This window comes from Dermacentor variabilis, chromosome 1 (assembly GCF_050947875.1).
Source record: "Dermacentor variabilis isolate Ectoservices chromosome 1, ASM5094787v1, whole genome shotgun sequence".
In the NCBI taxonomy this organism is placed as follows: domain Eukaryota; kingdom Metazoa; phylum Arthropoda; class Arachnida; order Ixodida; family Ixodidae; genus Dermacentor; species Dermacentor variabilis.
The window spans coordinates 285,594,203-285,604,953 of NC_134568.1; the positions used below are offsets into that span (position 1 = coordinate 285,594,203).

General features: G+C 44.9%; 1 protein-coding gene across 1 annotated transcript; it reads left to right on the forward strand.

Annotated features, from left to right (window-relative positions):
- The first annotated feature begins 2,203 nt into the window (after positions 1 to 2,203).
- Positions 2,204 to 7,185, forward strand: LOC142566441 (frizzled-2-like). Its single transcript, XM_075677400.1, has one exon. The coding sequence runs from the start codon at positions 2,487 to 2,489 to the stop codon at positions 4,179 to 4,181; it is 1,695 nt and encodes a 564-aa protein (XP_075533515.1). The 5' UTR covers positions 2,204 to 2,486; the 3' UTR covers positions 4,182 to 7,185.
- Positions 7,186 to 10,751: the final 3,566 nt, after the last annotated feature.

The following is a 10,751-nucleotide window of genomic DNA, read 5'->3' on the forward strand; positions in this document are numbered from 1 at the left end:
GATTGATGCAACGGCCTGTCCGTCTTGTACAACCGCTAAAAAAAACTTTATAAACTACTTCTGCACGGCGTTCTACAAACTGTTAGTATGCTTAACAAAACACCTGTCAGATCTTTTTGCCGTTCAACTGCACTTCCTCTGCACGGTGGCGCATATCTTCGTAACTTACTGCCAGCTGGCCCTAAACATTATAGTTAATTCCGCAACGGCTTGAAGTCTGTGGGACAGAGCACAGCCGCTCGCTGAAAGCGTATGTAGATGCGTTTAGAAAGGTTGCCAATAACACACTGATAAGCAATGATGACCAACGTAAGTTCCACACCCGCTTACATTAGGCGTGAAGGTGGTTTTGTCAGAAAGACAGCACCTCGAAGCTATACACCCTTCCTTTGTCATGGCAGAAGCTATCATTACTGTGAACAGGAAGCGACATACGCGCAAGTGCTGTGAGGTTTGTTATTTTCATACATATATAACATTAGAAGATGTTGGCGTTGTTTTCCATCATTTGTTCAATTATAGAGCCCTTAATCTGGTCATGTTTTGCCGCCTGTAATGCAAGCGATGAATGGCCCCGGATGCTGCGATCCTTTCCCAAATGTGAGTCTCATTTATGCATACTTCCCGTTCCACACAGGTTTGTGTTTACTTGGCGTGACAACAGTTGCCATGGGTACTTCTGCTGTTTTTTTAGGAGAGTAACATAGTGTTTTTTTTAATTGTCAATTGGATCCTCACATTACAGAAAACTTCGCAAAACTTGTTTGTCTCATAGCCTGGCTGGCTAGTAACGGCGTAACGTGGCCAATTGTTCGACGTACCTACGTAATTCGACAGGCGGCTACCACAGTAACAAAAGGAAAACAAAACTGAATACAAATATTAGAAAACACACTATTCAATTATACAGAGGATAACAGCAAACAAGTTGACCATCTGTCCAATTATACACTTATCCACTGAACATGAAACGCTTCATGGCCGCGGAAAAATTGTGCGCTGCTTTCACATCAGTCGGTATAGCATTCCAAATGAGAACGCCGTGAAATTCTATTAGCCTTCCACCGCAGGCATTTCTGGCAACCGGTAAATTAAAACAGTTGTTCGCTGCAGCCCTTGTACAGCGCGCAGGTAACGTAAAGGTGCTTAGTGGGAGAGGGTCTTCATGTTTTATTATTCTATGTATTATGTCAGCCACACTTAATATATCAGTGTTACCACAGGCACAAACTCATCATATTATCAGTGGCTATGCATTGTTGAGGCGACAATGAATAGCCTAGGATCAAACGAACGCTTTTCCTGCAACGGCACGGTTGCGCTGTAAAAAACACGCAGTGAATTTATGTTCGTTCATTCATCCCATCGGCATGAGCTAAAGAATACGGAGTGGGTACGGCTAGGTTGGCCACCACTTTCGTCTCGGGAAGCACCGTCAACGAGTGCTCTTGTAAATCGCTGACGAAAACGAGCAGCCAGGGTAGCTCGCAGCCCGGAATCGCGAGGGTCGGCGCGAGGAGGACTGCGGCGGAAGAGCGGAGGAGGAGCGGTTGGCAGCAAAAATAGCTCGTCGTGCAGGTCCAGTGAAGATGCTAAAGCACAAAAGTGGAAATTCTCGGAGAATTCTTTATTGTCCCCTGAGAACGGCGTGGGGGAGGTAGTTGAAGTCTGACCGTCTTTACTAACGAAGCCTGTCACACGTGCGGCCGAAAGCTGTAAAACCAGTTGTTACACAAAGCGCTTCAGCGACGTGGGACCGGGGGATGCGACCCACAGCGAAGCAGGGAGTCTCCACGCGTCTGCGGTGGGCTCACTGAGCCTTCTCATCGAAGTGAACCAACCCGAAATGAGCGGCCGCTAGCGACGAAAAATGGCACACACTGGATGCGTGCCGGGTAGTTTGGGTCTACGCAAGTGTTCACTTCCGACGCAGTGTTATGAAGCGGACCATGAGCGGGAAAGCGCAGAGACCGTTCAGTGACGCGCCCCCGAGAGACTCCAAGACCTTGGCGGGAACAAAGAGTGTGCCGGCAGTGCCGGCTCGGGCGGGCACAACCAGCTGCACCCAGGGAGAGGGAAACCGGCGGCTGCCGCTCCGTTCGAGAGAGGCACCGACGCTTCCCGCACGCCACGTCCGTCTTTCTCGCCCTCGGATTCCTTAAGAGAGGAGGAGCTCCGGCCAGGCGCACATTGGTCGGACGGGCGTCTGTTGGCGCGCCGGCAGCCAATGGAGCGGACCGGTGGTTCGGCGGGTTTTGGGCGAGGAGACGGGGCAACTTTGGCACCACTGAAAGATTTCCAAAGCAAGCAAGCAAGACGCGCGGCCATGTTTCAGTTTCGGTAGCGTGTGTCGTTAGCCCGAAACAAAAACACTGCCGATGGGCCTGCTTCAACCCGACGCCATGTAGTGTTCTTGAAGCCTGTGCCTTCGGAGTTCTCCCGGACGTACACCGAGCGGCTGCCATCGCCTGGGAAACGCGGCTGTGATGCGGCCCCGAAACGTCTCACTAGGCCTAGTAGCGCTGGCAGCGCTGCTGGCACCCGGCCTGGGCCAGGTGGTAAGCTCGCGTGTGTCCGAGCACCGTATTCCTCATCATGGTCGCTGTGAACCCATCACGATTCCGCTGTGCAAAGACATTCAGTATAACGAGACTATCATGCCCAACTTGCTTAATCACCAGAAGCAAGAAGACGCCGGCATGGAAGTGCACCAGTTCTTTCCATTGGTCAAGGTCAAGTGCTCGCCGGACTTGCAGTTTTTTCTGTGCTCTATGTACGCACCAGTGTGCACGATCCTGGAGTACCCAATCCCACCGTGCCGTTCGCTTTGCATGTCAGCGCGCGAAGGCTGCGAGCACCTGATGAACAAGTTTGGCTTCAAGTGGCCGGAGTCCCTTGAGTGTGACAAGTTCCCAGAAGTTGGCTCATCGGAAAAGCTTTGCGTCGGTGAGAATGTAACTGAGCATCGAATCAACCACACTCCAACTTCACCGAATTCGACGGGTCTCCTTGTGAATCATGGTTTTCTCTGCCCACGCGAGTTTCGTGTGCCCCTTGGTTTGGACTATGTGTTCCGCATTCGTGGTAAGGAAGAAAAGAACTGCGGGATGCCGTGCCACCACATGTTTTTCAGGGGCGAAAACCTCAAGTTTTCGCGCTACTGGATCGGTGCTTGGGCCATACAGTGCATGGTGTCCACGCTGTTCACTGTACTGACATTCCTAATCGACATGCAGCGGTTCCGTTACCCGGAGCGACCCATCATTTTCCTCTCGTTTTGCAACCTGATGGTGTCTTCCACCTATTTCGCGGGTTTCGTGCTCGGCGACCAAGTGGCCTGTAACGAGCCTTTCGAAGTGCCGGGTGGACACAGTAACATTGAAATGGTTCGCACGATCACGCAGAACAACAAAAAGGAAGCGTGCACTGTAATGTTTATGGTGCTTTATTTCTTCAGCATGGCCGGTTCAATCTGGTGGGTTGTCCTCACACTCACCTGGTTCTTGGCGGCAGGGCTCAAGTGGGGTCATGAAGCGATTGAGAGCAACTCGCAGTACTTCCACCTCGCTGCTTGGACTATACCAGCCGTAAAAACTATTACGATCCTAGCTATGGGCAAAGTAGAAGGGGACGTGCTCAGCGGAGTCTGCTATGTCGGTCTTTGGAACATGGACGCCTTACGTGGTTTCGTTCTTGCGCCGCTGTTCGTCTATCTTGCCTTAGGCAAGGTATTTCTTATGGCGGGCTTTATATCTCTCTGCCATATCCGAACTGTGATGAAGCACGATGGCACCAAGACAGACAAGCTGGAAAAGCTCATGGTCCGGATCGGCATCTTTTCCTTCTTGTATACTTTACCAGCTCTAACAGTGTTATGCTGCTACTTCTACGAACAAGCTCACTTCGACGACTGGATGCTCGCTTGGCACTGGCAAGTGAACGCAGAGCAGCGTTGGAGCATACCGTGCCCAGAGCCGTCGTGCAACCGCCGCGATCGTACCCTGCGCCGGCCAGAGTTCTACGTCTTCATGATCAAGTACCTGGGCATTCTCATTGTGGGCATCACGTCGGGCGTCTGGATATGGTCCGGAAAGACATTCGCATCGTGGAGAAACTTTTACGCCCGCTTGCAGAACTTGACATCCACGCCAGCGAGGCGCCGGGCAGAGGCATACGTTTGACCAGCTGTCTCTGCCGACATCTACTCAGGAATCGCGCGTGCTAGCGCATTAACGGTAGGCCCGATTTATTACGCCTTGCCAACGCAAGCGGCCAATGCGAACGGCATCGTCACTTCGTGTAAGTGACGGCGTCGTTTTGCAAAGTGCGAGTCGTGAAGGTGGTACTGTACCGGCCATGCCGGGTGTACTGTCCGCCTGGCGGATGCACCCTTCGTACTCTGCGACTAATGTCGCCTTCACGAACCGTGAGTGCTCGTGCAGGTGATATCGGTCAGGTTTATTGATGCGGCTGCCATAAATGCATTAACTGCATTCGCCATGACCGTCATCAGTAACTTGCAGTGAACTCGTGGTAGATTTGATCTTTCTTATGTGCCACTTAGACTCAGCCAGGAGAGTAGCAAGCAGTGATGCACCGTGAGCTTCTGATTCTCTCGTATCAGCACAGGGTTGTAAGATATAGAAAGATCCTGCCAGTGAATTACATGCAGCACAAATTATGGTGTTTCTCGGTGACGTTATAGGCAAGGTATGTGGTACATGCCGGGAAAGAAAATGGAGTGCTATTCTGTGTTGAAAGAAACACAGAAATACTAGAACATATCTTTCATGTTTTTAGAGCGAGGGTTTGCTAAAGACAGTGTCGAAAAATATCATTAGCTGGTGGTTTTTTTTTGTTTTTGTTTCATTGTAATTTATATATGTATGCATTGATTCCCATCCCACTGTTATGCTTTAAGCAGGAATGGCAACATAAGTGATGCACTGTTCTCATTAATGCTGCCATTTGCAGTCTTGCGATAGGTGTTCACAGATGCCCATAATTGGATTGCATGCACAAGTTGTTTAAGCTGTGTGTCAAGCATGATCAACAAAAATGGGAGGCAACGAGCACAATTCAGTGGCGCACATTATTTTGTTTTCTTTTTGCTTGAGTGTTCATGCAAATGATCACAGGACACTAAAAGCCAGCAACCTGACTCAAAGGCGCACATTATTTCCGTATATTCCTTTTCATATGAGTGAGTGTTCATGAACTTTGGGACAGTTTATCATTTGCCATTTTAAGCTGCACAGCACTTCATGTTTTCGCTGCCAGAATATTTTGCTGGCCTGCCCTGGGAGAATATTTTATTTATGCCTTTTCATGGGCTAAGCAAAGCATATTCAAATAAAAGAAATGCTCTGCTCACTGGACCATTGCACATACTTGGGCAAGACCAGTTTTCACTTGCGTAACCTGAAAATTGGAAGGCAGAAGTGCAGTGCACTTGACCTTGACAGTTTGTTACTTTGGTGTGCTCAAACAATTTAATGCCTACATAATGCCATACTTTCAGCAAATATTTTATTGCCATTATTAATGGAAAGAGTGCTTATACATCAAAATATTGCTTCTCGGCAGCTGATATACACTTAACACTAGTTCAACTAGCTGTGTAGCTGGCATTTTTTACCATGATGTCGGTGATGAACCTGTCGAATACTACTGTTTCAACATTTAAGGCACCCAAGTGGATATCTTCAGTGCACTTCTATGAGGTCGCTGTCATTTCTAGCAGCATCGCCACATGCTCTAGCTGCTAGGTGTGTTCAGAACGTGTTCATATTCATTTTGATCCCATATTGGTGCGTATTTACCTGTGAAACCTCATCCAGCCTTTTTTCTTTCTTTTTTACACTGTATGCTTCATGCTCTGAGCTGATGCATGCAATAGATGTCACATTTGATCCTTATGTTACTTGGCAACATTATTTTTTCGCACGATTTGCTGGACGACATGTTACTTTGCTGAGATTCATCCTTTCATTGGCGATAACTGTGTGCCCATAGCTTGTAAAACAGGCAAACACAGAATTTTTTGTCACATGTTGCTGGTAGCATCCACTTGTCTTTAATTTAAGTATCACGTGCCAGTATGTATGCTTTGGTGAATGACAAATACTTTTTAACTTATGCAATCTTTGTTGAACACATCAATTGACATATAATTTAAATGTTACTTTGTGGTTTTATGGCACCATGTGTCAACATGGCCAAAGGGGCACCAGAAGTGCCTGCTTTGGACAGCTAAGCTTCAAACTTGGGTTCTCTGTTAATCAGTGTTGGCATTAGTAATCTTTTGGAACAACTTTTGGCAGCTGTGGCACATTTTAATACTCTTCAGAAGTGGACCTGTGATTAACTGCATTATTGTAATGGAGATATTTTTCTTGTTCACCATCTTCTTTTTTTTTTTTTTTTTGCCATCTCACTAGACGTGATGTGCTTTCAGTGATATTTGAAGCCTATTCCTCTTCTCTGTTATCGTTTGAGCCTTTGGTGCAAAGATTTCACTTAAAAATCAAATTTTAGAACTTGTGCCCACTGATAACACTGTTGATTGTAAAATGCCATTCTTTTAAGAATGACCATGTTCCGTATTTTAGTTGTAAGCATTAATGTGCAAAGGTAAATGAAAACATTTCACACATGTCTCGTGCTGCTTACATGATGTTATGGTATTACCGGTCTGCACTTCAGTGTCTGCACAGTGCAGATGCCTTTTTATGTTCGATGCAACTTTTGTTTGCATGTTGCTGAACATAATGCTTGTTTTGCTAAGTGTTGTAGCAAAGGTGTTGATTCACTGTACATAGCGTCAACTTGATGAGTTCCTTATGATGTACATTTTCATGGTTGTATCTTGATTTTTATGAAACTGGTTAGTTACACTGCATGCTGCTACAAGCTGCTAGCACAATTACATGTCACAATGTCTTCATCCTACCTGATTGTATGCTGGCTCATGCTGTGTTCTCTTTAAATAGAACCTTTTTTTCACTGCAGTCATCTGTGCCTCTACTTTCTTGTACACAAACTGTCTTCTACTTTGATTGTTTTTAATGAGGATGTCATTCACTACCCTCACCATGTCATTCAGGTAATGTGGTGTTCAGAACAGCCTTGCTTGAAATAAAGCGTATGCTGGAATAAGACAATTTTATTCCTATTGCAAAGAGATTCTGTTTGCCTCTCATAATTTGCTGATGGGACACACTCCATGTGTTGCCTCCAGGATTGGTTAGATAAAACGGTGATACCAATGACTTAATGGAAATGTACAGATGTTGAGCAACATAGAGTATGCTGGTAATATTTAAGTCTGAGCACGAAAGACTAGCCTCCTTGTTCCTCAGCATTTGCTGGTTCTTGGTTTCAAACATGCTTGCACAGAAAGCTGCTAAGTACTGCTGCAATATGCTGTGAAGCACATGAGAGGTTCTGCTAAGGCAGGTGGGATGTAGACCATAGACTTATGAAAACTTCCAGTTCATCGCGTTCTGTAATATAAAAATATACGCAAGTATTTTTTCTGTGCACCAATCGTGAAAACATTACATCTATATTTCGTTGTGAACAACACTGGACACGAAATGAATACCTGTCTCATTAGAAGTCACAGGTGGTTTGCATTGTATGCTCATAGATGACTGCCGGAAAAACTACTGTTATAAAAATGGAAAACCATAGCACACACTAAAACTTATGGTTCTGACGGATGCATGATGTTGCTTGAAGCTCCTTGTATGAGCTCTCCAAAAATGTATGGGGCATTTTCAATTATTGCACCTTATTGCATATGATGCTTTCTACCCCCACTCCCTTTGTTATTTAAGTTTTACTAAAATGTACTGGTACTTAAAACACTCTTCTGATTTAAGCTCGTGGAACAATCCTTCAAGCAGTCAAAATTCCCATGTTTACACAGTGGTCGTTATTGAATGTGTATCACACACACTCTACAGCTGTTGATTGTTGTGGGCAGCATGGAAAAGGGAATATCCTGACAGGAACAACTGAGGGTAGTTGAAAATTGCTTTATATTGCCTTAAACTGTTTTAGACCAGTTTTCCATTGATCAATTAATTAACTGGAGTTCATTAAAAAGAAGAGACTTCACAAATGGGACTTAGTATGGATAATTTGATGGTATGATTGAGTAAAAGCAGCCAGTGACAAAACAAATTTTCAACTGCATTGCTAGGAAGTAACTTGTTACATGTTAGTAGTTGACAATAAGTAAAAGCACTCTGACCGCTGAAGAAAATGAGACATTACAGCTCCCCTGATGGGAGCCTTGCTCACAAATCAGATTTGTGAACAAGGCTCCCATCAGGGGATACAAAACGTCTCTTTTGTTTTTTTTCTGTGTGTTGGCATCCTTTTTACTTATTGCCAAGATCATTTACAAACAGATGGGTTTCCACAGTTTTGTATTATATAGAAAAAAATTATTGCATTCCACTAAAACTAGAGAGAATGCACTCATCTTGGCACCTGTCATGTTCACCTGTTCCAAATTTATGGTATTGATAATACTAAGTTTATGAACACCCCTTGTGCATACCTGGAAGCTGTGAAAAGCCCCTCGGGAACCTTCCATTCAAGAGACTTGCCAGTGATGAGCATTGCCTATAGGAAGAACAAGTGACACATCCAGATTCTGCTTGAAACAAGCTGTCGGTGCAATTCCTGTTTCATATTATCTGATTTTATTTGCAATTTCGAATGTGCAGTGCCACAGGTGTGCCAAATGTGTCATCAGCTCCTTCATGCATTCAGTTTTTCGATATCTAAGAGTACTGAATTTTCCTACAAAGGCTACTTGTGTGGAATCAAGAGAAGCCTATAACTATGTAACTCATCAGACATGTGATGATGGCTTGCCTGCTTATTTTCTGTTCTGAAAGAGTAATAGGCTCAGATAGGAGGAAATTTTATGAAAGCAGTCTTCTTCCCTGAGTGAGCCTGCACGAACAATAAAGTTTTGTAAGTTCTCAAATGCAAAAGCAGCAGCCACTGTGACATGTGCACGTGAAACACGAATGAAAAGTCTGCACATGCTGTTCTCACAGCTACAGCTCCAAAAAATGCAGTATAAAATTTCTTTATGTGAAACAGACTTACAGCTGTATTCTCCACATTGCCCTATTAAATTGAAAGCAAGAAGTCTGGCTTGTGTTGAAGCAGGCTTGCAGCATTTGCTAATGGAACTGAATAGTCACAGCCATTTTTCTCAGCATGCAACACCATAGAGACTGGTTATGAACTGTGAGTGAAATGACAAAAACACATGATGACCAGGAGGCTGAAAATATTTTCAATTCTGATGACCTAATTCGGAAACTGATTTTGTCTATGTCTTTATGTTTAAAAACTACACAAAACTTCTTCAAGGGAATGCCTGAACGTCCTGTAAAGTGAGTCATTCTCAATTGCTAAATCGCCGAGGACCACAAAGTTATGGCATACGTGATCCATATAGCGATATGGCTGAGGAGTTCTGTAGAGATTTATACAGTACCAGTGGCACCCAGGATGATAATGGAAGAGGGAATAGTCTAGAGGAATTTGACATCCCACTAGTAACGCTGGAAGAAGTAAAGAAAGCCTTGGGGAGCTATGCAAAGGGGGAAGGCAGCTGGGGAGGATCAGGTAACAGCAGATTCGCTGAAGGATGGTGGGCAGATTGTTCTAGAAAAACTGGCCATCCTGTATACGCAATGCCTCATGACCTCGTCTGTACCGGAATCTTGGAAGAACGTTAACATAATCCTAATCCATAAGAAAGTGGACGCCAACGACTTGAAAAATTAAAGACTGATCACCTTACTGTCCGTTGCCTACAAAGTATTTACTAAGGTAATCGCAAATAGAATCAGGAACACCTCAGACTTCTGTCAACCAAAGGACCAGGCCAGATTTCGTAAAGGCTACTCAACAATAGACCATATTCACACTATCAATCAGGTGATAGAGAAATGTGCGGAATACAGGCAACCCTTATATATAGCTTTCATTGATTACGAGAAAGCGTTTGATTCAGTCGAAATCTCAGCAGTCATGCAGGCATTACAGAATCGGGGTGTAGACGAGCTGTATGTAAAAATACTGAAAGATATCTATAGTGGCTCCACAGCCACCGTAGTCCTCCATAAAGAAAACAACAAAATCCCAATAAAGAACAGCGTCAGGCAGGGAGATACGATCTCTCCAATGCTATTTACAGCGTGTTTACAGGAGGCATTCAGAGACCTGGATTGGGAAGATTTGGGGATAAGAGTTAATGGAGAATACCTTAGTAACTTTTGATTCGCTGATGATATTGCCTTGCTTAGTAACTCAGGTGACCGATTGCAATGCATGCTCACTAACCTGGACAGGCAAAGCAGAAGGGTGGGTCTAAAAATTAATCTACAGAAAACTAATGTTTAACAGTCTCAGAAGAGAACAGCAGTTTACGATAGGTAGCGAGGCTTTGGAAGTGGTAAGGGAATACATCTACTTAGGGCAGGTAGTGACCGCGGGTCCGGATCATGAGACTGAAATAACCAGAAGAATAAGAATGGGCTGGGGTGTGTTTGGCAGGCATTCTCAGATCATGAACAGCAGGTTGCCATTATCTCTCAAAAGAAAAGTGTATAGCAGCTGTGTCTTACCAGTACTCACGTACGGGGCAGAAACCTGGAGGCTTACGAAAAGGGTTCTACTTAAATTGAGGACGACGCAACGTGCTATGGAAAGAA

Coding starts and splice junctions, on each gene's coding strand:
- LOC142566441 (XM_075677400.1), top strand. CDS start 2,487: ATGCGGCCCCGAAACGTCTCACTAGGCCTAGTAGCGCTGGCAGCGCTG.